Here is a 19,130-nt window from a genome sequence, read left to right as displayed (position 1 = left end):
CATTGTTTGAAAAAAAAAAAGACATTGTATTCTCAGGTATTTAAAGAGGCTGAAGAGACATTTCAATATTATCTTGTTACAGAAATAAGAAAACTGATGGAAATATAGAAAACTTTTTTTTGAAAAAAACCCATCTAAATGATTGTGCTGTGCTCACTGTTTGGCCCAGCCATCAGGATCAATTTTTTGGGGCTCTTCAAACTTGCCTCTTTTCTATGTGCCAGGCTTGAGCGAGGTCTGTGGCCTTGGCCCAGCCATTTAAGCAAAGGGCTACGTTGTAATAAAAATGGTTGCTCCTTTACACTACATGCGTTAGGTGCCTGGTTGTTACATATTCAAGTGACAGAAAAAGACTCAAGTAAAAATTAACCTACAAACCTATGGTAAGTAGAAGCCTGCTGTTCCAAACCATGCATTGATTGGTCTGTCTTCCTTACCAAAAAAAAAAAATCAAAAAACTCTAAAAAACCCCCACAAAAAACTCCAAACAAAACAAAAGGGAACATTTTCTAGGGCATGTCTGTGTAACTGCTTACATTTGCTTATGATTAGAATTCATGAACTGAATAAACTTTTTATCATTTAGGGAATTAAAGCACTCTAGAAGCTTTAAAAAAACATTTTATATCATAAGAAGCTATGGATTCTTGATAAAATAAAAATAGCTTTTTTGAGACAGCAGTTAGATGGGTACTTTGTAATGAAGGCTTTGGTTCAGCATCTTTCTTTTACAAAGCTGGAGAAATTAGAGAAATGAAAGATGCTTTGGTAGTTGTCAGTGGAATGACATTTTCCTTTATTTAAGTAAAGTGGAAATCCTGTACTCCATTTCAGAACAACTATGGAAGGATGGGTTCAGGCAAAGTTGGTGAGTCAAGTGATATCTTCTGTCAGTCCAAATGATTGAACTGAAAAACACAAACAAGCTTTGGGGTATGGAAGACCTGAGGCAAATCACATGTGGTGAAGCCTTTTCTTCTCCAGCTATATGATTTATGACAACAAAAGGTATCATTTTCCCCTACAAACTTTGTCTCTTATATCTTTACAGCTTAACAGCTTCAACAACATTGCCATTACTGAAGTATGTGCACTGCATGGAGAACAAAAGGTAAAAGGTTGAAGATCATGTAGAAGCAAATAGTGTTAAATTAAAGGAAAACTAAAAGTGTGGGAAATATTTTTTTTAATACCAAGTTATAATCTATGAGGTTGAAAACTTTTGGATATATCTGAATAGCCATTTGGCACTGTTTATTGCCACAGAAATAACTATGATTTTTTAATTTTAAAATGGAACATTTTTTTCTCAATTATGAAGTGTTGGCAATTTTCTATAAAAATATCGAATGCTTCAAGTTCTGGTCATTAAATCTTTGCTTTCCCTCACAGGATCATTAATTAAACTGACAAATGCAATAACTGAAGTTCTGCAAGTAAAAAAAAAAACCATCATGATTTATAGCACAGATAAACTAAAATACTGTAGTTCTTAATTAACAGACATACTCATGAGCTTTTTAACAGAAAGCAAGATACGTGAGATGCTTTAAGTAGAAGTTGCAATTTTGCAACATAAGTCTGTACAAAACCTCCAGGCAGCATGCTGTGAAGGAAGTACCTGTGTCCCAGGAAATGCTTTTTCCATAAATCCTTGTTAATAGTAGCTTTCCCCCCAACCCCAAACTATTTACAAGTATATGCATTTTGCAAGCTCAAAGCACCTTGTTTCACATCCTTATGAATGCATGCATTGACATTTCATCCTTTCATGTGCAAATTCTAAAATTCATTGTAACTGAGGGAAAAAAAAAGTTTAAAGAGTTCAAAACCTGTCTACAATCATAAGTGAAAGGATCAAAAATGTCAGATGTTGCAGACCACTGGCTCCTAGTAAAGCTCTCTTTATTGTATTCACCGTTCTTGAGTAATTTTTTCCCTGTTTTTTTTCAGTTTGTTACAAAAGCAGTCTTTTTTTTTTAATTAAACAGTATTTAAACTAAACAACTCTTCATGCCATGCAAAAATAACATTTTATGCACTTTTGTTGAGGCTTTCCATGTTTTAGTTCATAGGCATTACTAACTGTGTTTTAAGAAAAGATATTTTTATTGCTTCTGTAACTAGTCACATGCTAGTTTCGCGTGTGGGACAATAACCAGTTTCTCCAGGACTTGAATGAATTTCTGGAGCAAATAAATGGTTTTCCATTTTGTGACCTTCTTGGTTAGTGTCTGGCTTTACCTCACCCACAGCATGGTAAATGTCTTGAGTACAGTTGTGGCTCATGCTTTTGGGTGAAGAGCTGACCGGTGGCTCCCCTGGTAAATTGTTGCCATCACTGTGTTTATCCCCACAGCAATTTGTCTTGATATCCTGTTTTTTCTCGTGTTTCATACTGTGTAACTCCATAAACTCTTCTTCTTCTCCAGTGTCTATTTCAGTGAAGCTCCTCCTCTCTTTTGAAGGGAAAGTGAAAATTTTTTGTTTGGGAAAGAGAGGAGATGATTTTTTAGCAGGTCCCTGACAAAGTGCAGGTGCATCAGCACCAAGTACAGGTCGTTCACCCTGGGGGGAATTTTCTTCTAGGAGAATGGTGCTGATGTGCTGAGGGGTGGCCTGTGTGAAGTCTGCTCCTGCTGTCACTGGCAGTGGCCTTGCGGTGCTTGGTGGAGTTTGTGGAGCGCCACCTCTATTGTCTTTAAAATTAACTTTAAGGGATCTAGATTTTAATGGGTTGCTACCTTTCAGGGAGCTTTTGGGGCTTTCCATGGCAGTGTCAAAATGAAAATGACCATGTGAAACAGTTTGGGACCCACTGCCATCACTGATACCAGCTCTGTTGATTGGATTATAGTCAAAGGTGACATCAGTTGGAGAAAATCCTCTGTCTTTTGCAAATGGTATAAACTGAGAACTTCTTGCTCTTTGGTTTTCTTCCAGGTTAACAGCATCAGTTGGAAATCTCATTTGCAAGTGAGAGCCAGGAAACAGAGAGAGTGGAGATCTCTCTGTTTCCATGAAGTCAGTTGCACAGCTGGCAAAACTGTCGATACTGGATGTGCTTCTCATGTCCATTACAATGTCTGCAGGCCCCACTGGCAACGGGTCTCTCTGACCTATAACTTCCTCCATTTCTATTTCTTCTTCATAACTGGGTGGCTTTGCTGACTGGTCTTGGTAACCAGCATTAAGATTAGGCTGAGACTGGGTTTTGGTAATTTCATTATACAGCATCTCCAGTTTTTGGGCACTGAGGTGCTGTGGGCTGGAGGATGCTGCAGCATTGTTTAATTGCTCATGGGAGTCTTGTTGACTAACTTCTTGGTACTTGTTCTCGTAAGATTTGTTTGAGCTTGTTTCAGACATTGTCCTTCTGGCCCATTTCCACCGGCTTGGGGACAGGTGGCTGTTATCAGGTGTCTCCTTTGGGCTGAGTGGTTCTCCAAGCTTTCCTGAATCTACTGCTACATCTATCATTTCCATACTGCGAGCAAAGGCATCTTTCAGATTCATGGAGACAATACTGCCATTTCTTTTAGCTCGCTCAAGTGCTTCTCTCCTCTTAATTGCCTTCTCCTGTCTTTTCTGCTCCTTATAAAACTCTGAGAAATTGTTCACAATAATTGGTATAGGCAGGGCTATGACCAGCACTCCAGCAATACAGCAAAGTCCTCCAACTATTTTACCTAATAAGGTCTTGGGATAAATGTCACCATATCCTACTGTAGTCATAGTGATTGTTGCCCACCAGAATGATGCAGGAATACTTGTAAATTTTGTAGCATCCTCATCCTTTTCAGCAAAGAATACAAGACTCGAAAATATCATTATTCCCATGGCTAAAAATAATATCAACAAGCCCAATTCATTGTAACTCCGCCTGAGTGTAAAGCCTAAAGACTGAAGGCCCGTTGAATGTCTGGCGAGCTTAAGAATCCTTAGGATCCTCATAATTCGAAATATCTGAACCACACGTCTGACGTTTTGGAACTGCAGGACACTTTTATTGGACTCTGTGAGGAAAATGGTGACATAGTACGGCAAGATAGCCAGTAAGTCAATGACATTTAATGGGCCTTTGAAGAACTTCCACTTATTTGGTGACGACAGAAAACGCAAAAGGTACTCCATGGTAAACCAAGCAATACACACAGCTTCAACGTGTGCTAGCTGAGGGTTGTCATTTGGCTGCCCAAATTCGTCTATTTCTTGAAGTTCTGGCAGTGTGTTAAGAGACAAAGCAATAGTGGACAGGACGATGAACAGAATGGACACAATGGCCAAAATCTGTAAAACAAAATAAAAAAGTTTTGGTTAGACTGATACAAGCGTGCTTGTCAGGGTTTGAATAAATCCTTTCAAATACACGTGTGTCAAATAAACACAGAATGGTGGAAACTGTTTTTGCTGCTGTATTCATTATTTTGTTTTATTGTTTTGCATTTTGCACAGAGAAGACGTTAGACTCATCTTGGACATGGTCAAAACCTGATTGCTTTACTGCCTGCAGTAAGCCAATTCATTTCAGAAAGCAGGCCATGACTAGTCTTACCATTTTTAAATTACAATAGGAAGTGATGTTTATTAGTGCAAGTCACCAAGTGAAAGATATATCATCCCTGCTAATGTGCAGAACATTTTTAATTTTCTGCATTAATTGTAATTATGTAAAACTTTACATAGTGTGGAGAATTGATTGGGGAATACCATGTGTAAGATGGTAATTTAGTACTACATAGCACACACTTCCCTAGACAGGCATACATTTATGAGCTGAAAAGTCAAGAAAAAATTAAGAATTAACATGAAGAACTATTCAGGAGACTAGTCCTGCTGAATTTTCATGTCTGGACAAATTTCAGATGCTCCAAGAATTGAAGGTATTGGTCCTGAATTAGGTTGAGAGCAAGATTTTAAAAAGTAAGTAGTATGAAGGTGAACTGAGTTTCTCATAATTATTAAAATGTGTGAGCAGACAAAGGCTTCCAAGAAATAAAGTTTTGCTTTCTAAGGAGATAGGTTTTATAATATATTTCGTACTCACTTTCACAGAGTCTTAGAATGACAGAATGACAGAATCATAGAAACATTAGTGTCGAAAGAGATCTCCAAGACCCTCAAGTCCAATGTTGACTGAGAACCACCACGACAACTAAACCACGGCACTAAGTGCCACACCACTTTCTTGAATGCTTGAAGACCTGCTGGCTCCTTAGGCAGCCATTCAAATTCCTGACAAGCCTTTGAGTGAAGAACTCCTTCCTGATGTTCAACCTGAACCTTCCCTGGCACAGCTTGAGGCCATATCCTTTCATCCTGCCACTGGTTGCCTGGGAGAACAGGATCTCCTCCACATGGATACAGCCTCCTTTCAGTTGTAGAGAGTGATAAAGTCTCTCCTGAGCCTCCTTTTTTCCAGGCTAAACAATTCCACCTCCCTCAGCTGCTCATAACACTTGTGAGCAGCTCTGTGCTCCAGACCCTCCACCAGCTTTGTTGCCCTTCTCTGGACACACTCCAGCTCCTCAAAGTCTTTCTTGTAGCAAGGGACCCAGAACTGAACACAGGACTTAAGGTGTGGCCTCACAAGTGCCAGATAGAGGGCAATGATTGCTGCCCTGGACCTGCTGGCCACACTATTCCTGATACAAGCTAGGATGCTGTTCGTGGTCTTGGCCACCAGGGCACACTGCTGGCTCATGTTCAGCCTGCTGGTGAGTAACACTCCCAGGTTTTTTCCACTGGACAACTTTCCAAACACTCTTTCCCAAGTCTGTAGCACTACATGAGGTTGTTGTGACCAAAGTGCAGGACCCAGAATTTTGTCTTGTTGAACTTCATACAGCTGGTCTTGGCCCATTGATTCAGTCTGTTCATATCCCCTTTGCAGAGCCTTCCTGCCCTCCAGCAGATCAACACTCCTGCCCAACATTGTGTTTTCTGCAAACTTACTGAGGCTGCACTCAGTCCCCTCATCCAGATCATAGACAAAAATAGTATTGAGGCCTTGGGAAACCCCACTAGAAACCAAATGCCAGCTGGATGCAGCACCTTTCACCACCATTCCCTGGACCCAGCATCCAGCCAGTCCTGAACCCAGTGAAGAGTGCACCTATCCAAGTTGTGGGCTGCCAGTTTTGGACAATGCTGTGGGAGACAGTATCAAAGGTTTTACTGAAGGTAGACAACATCCACAGCCTTTCCCTCATCCCGTAGGCAGGTCTTCTGGTCATAAAAACAGATCAGGTTGGTCAGACAGGACCTGCCTTTCCTAAACACATTGTGGCTGAGCCTGATCCTCTGGTTGTCCTGTTCATGGTGTGTGATTGCACTTAAGATAATCTGTCCCATAACCTTCCCCAGAATGGAGGTCAGCTGAGAGGCCTGTAGTTTCCTGGACCATTCTTCTGACCCCTCATGTAGATATGAGTCACGTTGGCCAACCTCCAATCATCTGCTCTTGAGCTCTACACAGTTGAAACACTCCCTAATGTACAGACCCCCCCACACCTCTCCTTCCTCACCTGTTCCTTCTGAAGGGCTTATAACCATCCACTGCCACTCTCCACTCACCTGAGTGTTCCCCTGGTGCCAACTACACCATAGCTCTCCTGCTGCTCGATGGCTCCCAGCTCCTCCTGTTTGCTCCCCAAGCTGTGTTCAGACACGTACATGCACTTCAGGTGGGCTGCTCATTTCACTCCCAGCACCAGCATGCTCCCCCCAGGCTCATCTCTAGCCAACCTGGTCCTATTCTCTTCCCCCTTCAAGCCTAGTTTAAAGCCCTCTCAATAAGTCCTGCTACAATCCTTTTCCCCCCCACCTGTCTCCTGCAGACCTGGTTCTGTAAAAATTGCCCTAGAATGGAAAAAAGACATTTTGATAAAGTTCAGACATCTCTGTACCTCACAGCCTTCCACTCTGCCTGGAATAGCTCGTCATTTTCTTTTACAGAACCAATATTATGAGAAAAATAAAATTAATATCAGAGAACCTCACAGCTTTACCAGAAAGTTTATTTATTTACACTCTAAGGAATATCAGCAACTTTAAGACAGTGATAAAGTGTTAAAATGATATAAAAATTATTATAACACTTGGAAAAAAGATATTATTTTCATTGGAAGTCCTAATTAAATCCAGGTTTTTATTAGAAATACTGAAATAAATTGTTTTCTATTTTAAAGATCAGTTTAAGCTCATTCACAAAAGCATTTACCTTCATTTCTCAGAAATGGAACTGTTAAATCCATTTGGTGATGTTTCAAGGATGCATTAGGTCTGACAAAATTGCTGGAACACCCAAGAAGAGTGAAATGAAGCTAAGAAGAAGGCATATGTGAAGAGTGTATGCAGAGAGACTGGTCACAGTGGTGACAGAGGCTCTAGAGATAGAAAGGCCACCTCACTGTAGCTTTGAGAAAAATAGCAATAAACTTGTTTCATCTATGGGCTACCAAGTGGATATTCAGTTCTCTAAGCACAAAGAGAAATTGCTCATGGTGTGGTGGGTATTTGGCATAATGTTGTACTTATGTACTATCTTTGGCCTTCTTCAGCTACTAATAGTACAGAACAGGTATGCAGGTATCACCTTTCATATTCTAAAGTAGTAAAACATATTTATTTGAATTTTTCTCTACCAGTGCTGCTTCTGTCCTTTCTTTTTTTTTTTCTTTTCCCTAACTATTTTTATTGGAGAAATAAGATCCATTCATTCCTTCTGCCAAATGAGTTATGGACCTTCTGTCTTCATCCTTTGTACAGCCAATTCAGAACACATCCTTAGGTTAATCCATCCTATTTAGAAAGGCTATACATTCCTTTAAACCTTCTGCTACCAACATCAGCAAAAGAAGCCAGTCTGAGTAAAGAATGAGGGCAATAACAGTGCATATGTAGGCAGGGCTGATTAATGAAATTTGTAGCTAGGACTGAGGCAGACTAAAGACAACACTATAAGAGAGCAATAACCACCTTTCAAACTGTGGAAGGTGCCTGTATCAGATTTCTGTATTAAAGTTGGAAACTTGAATAAGGTGTACTGGGTTATCCACTTCACCTAAATGACTGTGAAACAGCTAATGCAGGCTTGACTTCTCTAAAATACTCAATAACATAATAATACTTTCTGAATTTACAGAACAAATGAGCAAGGCACAGGTCTAAATAGTTGAGCTTGCAGTTTCTGTCAAGCTGATGAAGCCTCATTGGGGCCAGAATCAGAATGCAAATAACAGGATTGGAAAATCTGTATAATACCAGGACCAAATTACTTGACATGCATTCTTCTTAAAAAAAAAAAAAAAAGATGTATCTGCCCAACTGTCATCAAACTGATTTTAATTAGGAACCACTGGCATTTCAGTCTGCCATAAGACGCTTATTTTATGCCTAAATGTCTACCAGCATACAAAAGATCCTAGAAAAGAAGTGAATTAGTGAATAGCACCCCCTCTTGCACTATGTGACATTGCTAAAACTCCATGTATTTGGGGTGTTTTATTGAAAACAAGCATCTATTTGTTTGTTCCAGCCATTCCTTCATGCGCTGCTAACACAAGCCTGAACTCCCCCAGCTCTTTTAATAAAATATGCAGTACAGCAAGCCCGGAACCTTAAGTGATTTATACATATAATCTGTAAGCATGAGTCTGTTCTTAGTGAAAAAATTTACAGCAAAGTAAAGTAGTTTAGTTTCTTCTAATGTAAGAATCTCAAGCTTTTATTTGTTTGGGACTTTGTTGTGTAATTAAAGCAGTGCATCATTCCACACACAGTATGTTTTAATTATTGCAATTGATTAGATTTCACAACTCATTAGGCAAAAAAATGCCAGGGGAAAACTTGGAAGAACAAGAGCAGCTATGAGAAAAAGAAGAAGAAAAAAAGAACTCCCTATCCTAAGTCTACATAAAGAATACTTTGCGGATATTACTATGCTGGTAAATTCTCATAGAACAGACACAGATTGTATTAAGAGAAGCACAGAATTTATAAGAAAGACCTGTAGCAAACTGCTAGGCTGCTTATGCTGATACAGAAAAGTAAAGAAAGTACCACTGACTGAATCTTTCCCAGCAGAACTTCCTGTTTATTATGTAGTATTTTTAAACCGTGTTCTGGACTGAAATGCCTGGAAAATTTGCACACTCCAAGTCATTAATCTATGACCACAGTTCTTGACATAATATTTTTAACCTGAATTTCAGAATACACTGTGTGAAATGACAGATTCTGGCAGGTTATGTCATTTAGCTATGGTACTACAAAAGCACATAAAAATCCAGATCTTCTTAATCTTTAAAAATATTTCCTTTTCAATGACAATTTTTTCTAAAAGAATGGACAGATTTAGAGGTTTTTTTCCTATGGGCTGGATATGAGGCATTTGAATCTGTTGATGCAATGAATAGGAAAACATTCCTTGAGTTAATGATGCAGTCTTAACAGCCTCTGCCAGATGCTGTTATTTTACTTTTTGGGTGCAAGGACTGGTAGTAATCTCCTGAAAATTTAGTTGTTTCCCAGTATTAAATTGACACTAAAAATGGCTTTTTTTCCCTGTGCACCCCCTCATTGCTTTTTGCTGCCAGCAGTGTTAGGAATTCTGCATAAAATGAGCGTGCAATGGAGGCAGAAAATAAAGGTGAAATAGAATAGCCTTCAAATTGTGCCTTGCTATTCTGCAACAACTGATACAATATGTGAAATTATATGATATGTGAAAAGGCTTCTGCTATAACTGACAAGCCAGTGTAATTTTTATGTGCAGCAGAGAAAAAGTATGCATCAGGGGCACATTAAAATATAGCTGCTGAGGGGAATTTCCTTTGAGCCCAACTGATCAGCCAGTACAGTATGTTTGATTAATATAGGTTTCAGTCTGCAATCCACTAAGACTGTATTAGCAATAGCGTTTCCTTAGTATTTTTTTCCCAGGGTGGGATCTAGGGTAGGAACTAGACCATTTAAATAATAGACAGCAGTATAGTCTCATACTTTTGAGATTCCTAGCCTCCACATACACTGAAAATTATCAGGCTGTCACATGTTCTTCCCCTTCTGCATTGAAATGTATGATATTGTCTTCACATAAGATATATCCTGGCAGTATCTTTAACTCTGCCTTTAGAAAATCTCAGAAAAAATTACTGTTGTTCAGCTCTTGAAAGGCTTCTGGAGAACTGTATCAGCTTTCTTGGATACTTAACTATATATTCTCAGAAGCATCTGCTCTTGGGAAAGAGGTGTCTACATTTGAGCAGATAGATATCTGGAGTTGATCTAGGTTATTCAGATCAACCTGACAGCTACCAAGTGCTGCAGCCTGCAGGTCATGCTGGATCCTGCATGGAAGTCTGTAGTATTCACATACTCTTTGAACAGAGAGAGACATAATTTTCTCTCCCAGGATTTTTCCTGGGGAAAGCAGTGAGAAAGCTCAGAGAGAGAAGAGAAGACAATTCTTATCTCTATTTGCTGCGCCTGTTGTTTGGCACATGTGGAATGTGTTATGGAGATTGTTTAATGAAAGGGTTTTGTTAATTGGCCACTGATGATGGTTGTTTGGATTGATTGACCAATTAGGTCAAAGCTGGGTCCTGACTGTCTGGTAAGGGTCATGGGTTTTTCTTGAGTAATGTTTTATAGTTATAGTATTAGTATAGTATGTTATATAGTATAGCTTAATAAAGCAGTTGTTCAGTCTTCTGAATCATGGAGTCAGAGCACGTCATTCCCTGGCTGGGGGTCGCCTTGCATCGATAGAAGTGTCCTTAGCTTGTAGCACAGAGCTCTCAGCTCTGGCCAGACAATCCAGAGACTCACAGCCACACTGGCATGAGCAGAAGGTTAGATAAGGGATGTTTTCATTTTTCTGAGGGAGTAAGCCCATGACAGTGGAAGACATTTTGGGAGGTTTGATGAGAAGTTTATAGAAATTAGTTTACTTCAGCAGCATCCTTTACTGTCAGGTGTCTTCAGATTGTGATATTGAGTTTGCAACTGAATGGACAAAAAGTCTTGCTCAGTAAGAGTGCTGTCTTGTACATCAGTCTAAATATGTGTGCATTCTGTTCTTGACATCTGGGACTATCAAATGAGAGGCACATTGGAGAAGGAAAGACAACACTACAAGTGGAGTCAGCTTGCAACTATAACTATTACCACATGAGGAATGCGTAGTCAGGACATCAGTCTGTAGACATTTAGGAGAAGGGGCCATTAAAATATTCTTCTGTGATGCAAAGGATGAGAAGAAGGTCATGATACAACATCTCGCTCCCCGGTCACTCCATGTTCTCCCTTTGTGTCCCTTGGACTTCCCAGTTACAAGCATCACCTCCTGCTTCTGACCCACAGTTCTATCTCATGCTGTTTTGCAGGGGGGACTGTGCTCAACTCACACCTGTAATTCTGCATTCCCATGTATGAGTGTGCCATAGATCACGTCATGAACAGTCTGACAGACTTAAAATTATTTTGACTCTAAGGTTTCAACAGACCTCTTCTGTATTTTCCAAATTTGAAAAAGTTCAACAAAAGGCATAACATTTTGCTACAGTCCTTTACTGGCTAATGCTCTTTTTTAACATATGTCCTTGGCCATGGGACATAAAAAAGGAGACAAATAGAAATGAATCCTACTTGGATTTACGCCAAACTAGAACACAATGGAGCTATGGCAAACCTTAAGCATGCCAAATCTAAGCAATCTCAGTAGTCCTGCAGCACTGAGAATTATCTAAGTATATGTTTGCAAATGCTCCTTGTTTTAAGCGATGGAAAAATTAATTTCCAGTTACTAAAAGTTTAATTTTTGGAACATAAGAGAGGGGAATAATTTAACAGAATAGCATAAATTTAGTGCAGCTTACAGCTCTATCACTGTTGCCCTTTCAGGAGCACATCTCATTATAACTCTGACAGCCTGTGTGATCACTGAACAGCTTCTCTCTGCTGCTCTCCATCTCCATCATTGATGACATTATTTAGAATTCGGACTTTTCATTTTCCCCTTTCTCCTAGATTAGTATTATTATCAATATTTTTAAGGACTTGATTTGACTGTTCTTCATTGCTCTTTCAGGGATATTCATTAAGCCTCACATTAACTACATATATAAAGGTTAAACTCTCAGTGTTGTGTTTATCTAGTGTCTAAGTGATGCAGTCTTTTCTCTTGGTCTCTTTGCACTGGGATGACGTTCACTTAAGAAGCTTGGTTTAGAAATACTCATTTAGGAGATTTTCACTAAGGATTTCATTACTAGCTCCATAAACACTCATCATGTTTTTAGATATGAGAATTATCTACTAGTTCATCAGTAGATGAAAAAGCTCTGTCTCCACTTTAGCTTTACAGACAAGTTTCTATGAAGATAGTGAACTCAAGTGCTGCTAGATGTTTATTCATGATTCTATGAAGTTCAGTGGTGACTTCACCTAAGGAGTGGCATATGCCCAGGGATGTGCTGTCCCATCAAGCTCACCCAGACTGGGAGCCAACATGTGGGACCACCTTTGTTTCTGTAATAGGGCATCCTTCAAGTCTCTGTCTGAGGAGGTTTAAGGCAGGTAGGAGTTTGCTGCCTGCCAGTTCCAGTGTGCATGGCAGACCAGTGATGATAACATCAGCAGGATCATAATCATGGTAATTCTTGTGGAAGGCATGATAACAGTTCAGATTTTACCACTGGTTAATTCCAACTTCTCCAAGCACAGCTGTAGTCAAGCAAGGTGTTTTGAAACAGGCTAAGGTAGGTCTACTACACTAGAGAAACTGCTTCTGTCTTGGCAAAACCTTCACTTCAGAAGTTCAGTCATAAAGCCATTCTCTGTAGCTGATATACTTCCTGCTTGAGAGCACTGTATAAATTCCATTTTTTCACAGAGCCTTTCCACCACTTTGTGCTGATCTTTCCGTTCCATAGATGAATATTTGCCTTAGAAGACCTAGTATCTCTGAGGGAATAAACCTGTGTAGGAAAGGATGTTTTGTTCTTTGAGATTAGCAAGCATCCTTCCGGTTTAAAGTGACAGTAATAAAATGCATCTGTCCTGCAAACTGTTGCAGGTAGATTACTGTTTATTGTATTTATGCTATTAAGATAACAGTAACAGAATACACCCCTCCTGCATTCTGGAGTGAGCTAACTGCATTTACTTAATGACTTGATTATTGCTTTAGGGAAGGGTGGCCTTGGGGTTTGTACCACCAAGATTTTCAGCATAAAAATTTAGTTTGGGTTTGAGAATTTGATTATGGCTGAGTATCGAGGTGGTTTTCTATAAGGCAGCTCTGTGGGTAATATGGCAAATAGGAACCCTGGGAATGGACTGAGTCTCTGTGAATCTGAACACAGGAGCCACTCACGTCTCTTAAAACACTAGGGGCACATTAGGTACGCAGTAGAAAACTAAGTACAACACTGCAAACATTTGCAGGATGTATTTACTAAATATTGCAACCAAAAAGTGATGTTGGAGACCAGAGAAATTGCAATATGCACAAGCAATAAGAAATGGATTGCAAATGGGACTATCAGCTTGATCTTTAGCACAGCCCTGCTGTGATTCCTTAGAGGCAAAAGCTGAGGTTAATACTGAGGGCATCTGTTGGACTGGCAAAGATGGGGACCTTAAGTAGTCACAGATGAAGACAGTCTTCATAGTTTGGGAAGAGACAAATGTATTTAATTTAGCATCAAGGAGACATTCAAGGAGACAACCTTGAATACTGAATCAGCACAGAGCTAATAGGAATTATTTTTTTAAACATATTAAGATCCATATCAAGTCAGCTCTAATATTTTTTTGCTGTTGTTCAACAGCAAAAAGCTATTTCAGCTGGAGACATGAAATCAATTATTTCATGATAAATAGCAAACTGTCCCCTAGGAATTAATGTAGAAGAAATGGCAGATCCAGAGTAAATACAGGTGAATTACTGTTTTTTTCACTATGAAATTGGATAAGCCCATGAATTTGACTGTCATATATTGACAGAAATAGAGCTAGTACCTGCTTGAAATTATAGTGTCTAGTTTAATCAATTAAATAATTTAATGTATGGTAGTTTACAGTGAAAATAAAAAGTTTATCTAGCTAATGCTTTCTTTGCTCTATAACAATGTGAGAGATTTAACTGCCTTACAGATGATCACAAAAAGTTAACTTAAAGAGTCATCTTAAAGGCTTTATTTATATATAGCTTTTTGGCCTCCTAAGTATTATTTCTAAATGGAATCATTTGCTTATGTGTGAAAGAAAAGTCACCTACATTTATCAAAATGAACAAGATGTCTTTGTTAAAGCTCCTGCCTGCCCTTGTTCAGAAGGTTTCTAAACCTTTGATGTATTTCTCATATTGAGGTTGTGTTTTGCTGTAGCTGCCTAATTTTTGGGTAGTGAAAGCTGTGTATTATCACTTAGATGAATGTACTAGACTCTCCAAAATTTGCTTCGAAGTCATGACAAGAAGCTTGCAGTTTCCAATCCTTTTGCATAGCAAGCCATATGCAAGATCTGTTCTGCGCTACTTCACTCACAAAAACATTGGCTTCATTACAGGAATTTCATTAAAAAAAAAAAAAAAAAAAAACAAAAAAAAAAAAAAAAAAAAACCCAAACAAACAAAACCCGACAAAACTCCACAGCAACACAGTGCAGCCTCCAGACCCGAGGAGAGAGGTGGTCTCCAGCAGCAGCTGGGCTATCGGAGGCCGAGGGAGCGGGGCTGGAGCAGGCGGTGGCGCCGGGAGCTGTCCCCGGCCCGGTGCTGAACGCGGCCCGGTGCTGATGCGCTGCGCCCACATTCACCCTAAACCCCTTTTTTCTGCCATGTTACTTACATGAAGGTATGCAAATGATGCAGTCTAAAAAGATAAGTCTGGAAAAATAAAGATAGCTCTAGAATAATATTTGTTTCTTGGAAAAAACACCGTTGAAGGAGGCAGGAATCTCACCAGAGGTGAGATATATCTTTTTCTGCTTGTCATTTAGTAAGTTATTTCTAACACCTAGCAAATCACGCTGGAGATAAACAAGCAGGAGTAATGAAAAATCAAACCCCAATTGTTTAGCTGTGAGGAGTTTTTGCATAGGCTGTTGAATGGATTTAATGGGGGAAATCAGCACACCTGATATACAGATTTATTCTGACACTATCTATTTTGATATTAACATTCAACTAAAACAAAAAGCTGGATGTAACTGACTTTTAAAACATGGAAACTGGAAATCAAATTACTTGGTTCTCACTGTTTCCATTTGTCATTTAGTTTTAATGGAATCTGCTTTCACTTGGGACCTAAGGTTATTAACCAGGACTGTATGCTTGAGTCTAATTTGCTGAAAAAAAATTAAGATTTTGTTTGAACTATTCTCATTTTACCATCTTTTTACCATTGAATAAGACTGGTTTTTAGCCATATGACACAATATGTAGGTATGGTCTTCCTGAAGGCTGATATTATCTATCAGACTTATTTGAAATTATGACAGGCCCAAAATCCTTTATTCACACTTTAAAAATAATTTTTCTATCTTGGCTTCATGTCAATTTCTATATAAATTGCAGAACGACGGTTCTATATAAAATATCTATATTAATCTATGGTTTTATGTAAAGGTTAGGCTAGTATTTCCCAAACTTGCAGAATAAGAGAAATTGTTAGGGAAAGGAATCCAGCCTGCTGTCTTTTTTACAATACAGTAGTTAAAGGTCTGCATATCTTAGGTGTCATTTCCTTATGCTAGCTGTCACTCCAGGATTACTTTTGAAACTTCATCTGTAATGCTGCAGTTTCAAACACTTATTAAGGTATAATGTATGCTGCAACACATACACAGAGTACCAGTGCTCTTCAAAAAATATGTAAATGTCCTCATATCACATTTAGGAAGGTCAAATTGTAATTGAAGACAGAACTGATTCACGAAATATATTATCCATTATTAAAATACCATTAAAAGGTACTGCTCATGCTGCTGTGAGCTCAGACTAAGAGGACAGTATATGAGAAAATGCCTGTAAATTACAGGAACATTCCAGTTTAGAGCTGTAATTCAGACTCTGCTTTTAGCACAAATTCCTCAGGCAGGTGCTGAACAGAGTGTTCAAGGACTGTCTGTTTTTCCCAAACTGTGACTTGGACAGAAGAAGGGCTGACTATTCCCTGCTCCACAGAAGACTAGTTTTTTTCTGTCACAAATAAATGTCTGTTATGCTTATAGTCTATTAGAATTAGGGTCAATCAGTGTTACAGGGTCTGGCTTTTTCTCATGAAATCAAAGGGAGGTTTACTGTTGCCTTTAACGAGAATGCACCAGTGGAGTTTGAGTATTTTAGTCAGCTGTACTGGGAAGCAAAGGAGGGCAGTCTGACAAGGCTTTGCCTAATGTTCTGCACAAATTTTGACATTTTTCCTATTTTGTATTTTAACCAGTAGATGTCTCTGTTTTATCATGCAGCTGTTGACAAGGACACACTGCTCCTGTTGTCACAACACATATTTAGTAAGAGAACCATTTGTTTCCTGTGGAATGAATACATGTGAATGCAAAAATGCCGACTTAATGCTCTCAGCATAACCCTAACCAACCTAAGCCCCAGCAGCTTTGGTGAGAGCTCTGGTTGCTAAACAATATTGAAAATCATCTTTATGCAAATGTCTCATAGGATTTTAAGAGGGCAAAAGGGGAATTGGTGGGATTCTATGGATATTAATTTAAAAATATGTAATAAATTTAGTACATCTTTTTTTATTCCATGGGAAGGCTCACAGAAGCAGCTTACTGAACAGTGTGGAGTATATGATTTCTACACAATACCTCAGGAAATTCCATGTTGTGATAGATGAATTATCTCTTCTACTTCACAAATGTGTAAGATGATATTATGTCTGCATCTACAGGCATCAAGAGTAGCAATGTAGATTATTTGAAATTCTTGTACCTAACTGAAAATATCATTGTGATACAATTTGATTCAGACGTCTGTATTTTCCAAATTTGAAAAAAAATCTAGGATATACAGTTTTTCTAAAAACTCTACAGAAGAGATCAGCAATTTAAAAATGATATTCAAATTCTATTATTTTAAATATATGAAAAATGAAGATATTTCAGAACTTACAACTTTTTGATTTTTAGTAATTGTCTAAGAACGTGATAGGTTTCCATCAGTTGTTTTCTGGCCTTGTTATTGTTCGCCTAGGGCAGTTGTCCACACATTTAAAAACTTAGGAGCTATTTTTTCTTGTCTCTGTTTTCCTGGATATCTTTATATTTGAGATCCTGGATTAGGTCATCTGAGAGGAAAAACACTCGACGGGATCTACACTGAGCCCTGAACTGCATCAGAACTTTTGTTTGTGGGTTGCTTCATCTTGGTCAGTTGCTCCCTTTTAGAAATCCCTGCAGAAACTCTTAGGATCTGTTGTTGTGCCACATACTAATTAAAGTAAAAAAGAATATAATCTTAGAGAAGAAAAAGGTCACCTCTTTTAGGGGGCAGCTGTTCCCACATGAGCAAACAGTACGCTGGGGCTTCTTTTTTTCCCTGTTAAGACCCATGTCAATGTTGGAAACAGAACTTCTCTAGCTGGAAAGAGCATGTTCCTTACAGACAAATGCATATCACAGACTAGCCCTGTGTGTTCACACTTTCACCCACTGTGGCTGTTTCTCCTACTGCCAAGTGGAGCCAGAGGTGAGCTATTTTTTAGCCCACATTTATGCTCCAAATGCACTGTGATGAGAGGCATAGATGGCCAGTGTGAGTCATCAGTCCCATGTCACTGGTTCCACTGGCTGGCCATTTCTGGGAGCCAAGCAGAACACTATGTAGCAGAAATATCAGGCCTTACCCTGAAATGGTTTATTATTAAATACAGGTTTTACCCAAATGTCTGAACAATGAGGAGTTGACTGTAGAGAGGGACATGAGTGTTGCCTATTTTCAAAACAAGGACCAAACTGTCTGTCAAATCTTTCTGGAGGTCAAACCAATGGCCAGGCCATAGAAACCCCATAGGTTTCCATGACTGCAGCTACAGCAGAGTTTCTACAGCTCAATCAGGCTTAAGACAAGAAATAAACCTGGAAATAAATTTGTCAGGTATGAACAGCTATAATGCAGCTATCTGCAGCAAGCCTATGGACAATAAAATTCATCTTCAAAGAACACTTGAACGTGGAACAAATACATTATACTGTGGCTATGCTTCAGGAAGTATCTTTCATAGCTGTCAATTTCATAATACATATATTTTTTTTCTTTTAACTGCCAGCATCTGGCAGTTTATGATAAAGTCTTGGAACAGAGTCTTTGGGGTATTTACACACTGATTATATATATTTCTACTTCTGAAAGCCACATAAAGCCCCCACACCCACCACGAAAACCTCAAAAATTTGCTGGAAGGGCAATGTGGTTCTTTATTTTGCATGATCTTTATGATAAGGGATAGAACTGCATGAGTAATTAAAGAAGAAAAAAGTTTGTGTTATTACTCAGAAGTGCTAATCAAAACAAAGTAAATATTTTTTAAAAATCCCTTACTGTGGAATATATATGACAAAACCATATGGCTTTTAGTCATTACAGTAATGGCAGTACTGGAAGAAAACACTGTAGTTCTGGTATCACCTGGAATAAACTGGAACCACTGTGTATGAGGAATATATGTAATATTACTAGATGCTGTTATATATGTTTTATCTGAGATGTAAACATACAGGTATTACTTTCAAAAGGATTATTAATTATTGATCTTGCAGATTATAACTGCTTCTGCTTTATTCTGGGTCCTTTATGTCCAATTATTTTTCTGCAAGCTGTATAATTAGAAACAGATTTTTATGGGGAAATACCTGACTTACTATATCTAGGAGCTCACTGGCAGTGAAGCATTTCACTGCTATTAATAGAAACACCACAATGACACCATGGCTGAGGTTTGTTTTTTTCAAAATGATTTATCTTAGCAGTCCTGGCAGTGCACGCTCCTGTCATTGTCCCATGCTCCTTTGAAGGATAGGAAGTGGGACAGAGGTGATTTTTTGCCTTCAGTACAATGCATTTGACATCATAACAGTTAATGTTAGCTTGACAGGAAATA

The 19,130-nt window shown here is 38.8% G+C and overlaps 1 protein-coding gene across 1 annotated transcript in view; it reads right to left on the bottom strand.

Annotated features, from left to right (window-relative positions):
- The window catches only part of KCNB2 (potassium voltage-gated channel subfamily B member 2), a 184,382-nt gene continuing 165,252 nt past the window's right edge, over window positions 1–19,130 (bottom strand). Inside the window, exon 3 of the mRNA XM_030971175.1 lies at window positions 1–4,290. Coding sequence (XP_030827035.1) covers window positions 2,128–4,290 — 2,163 coding nt within the window. The 3' untranslated portion in view covers window positions 1–2,127. The remainder of the gene's footprint in view (window positions 4,291–19,130) is intronic.

The sequence above is a fragment of the Camarhynchus parvulus genome, chromosome 2, assembly GCF_901933205.1.
Source record: "Camarhynchus parvulus chromosome 2, STF_HiC, whole genome shotgun sequence".
In the NCBI taxonomy this organism is placed as follows: Eukaryota; Metazoa; Chordata; class Aves; order Passeriformes; family Thraupidae; genus Camarhynchus; species Camarhynchus parvulus.
This window is presented reverse-complemented; position numbering and strand designations above follow the sequence as displayed.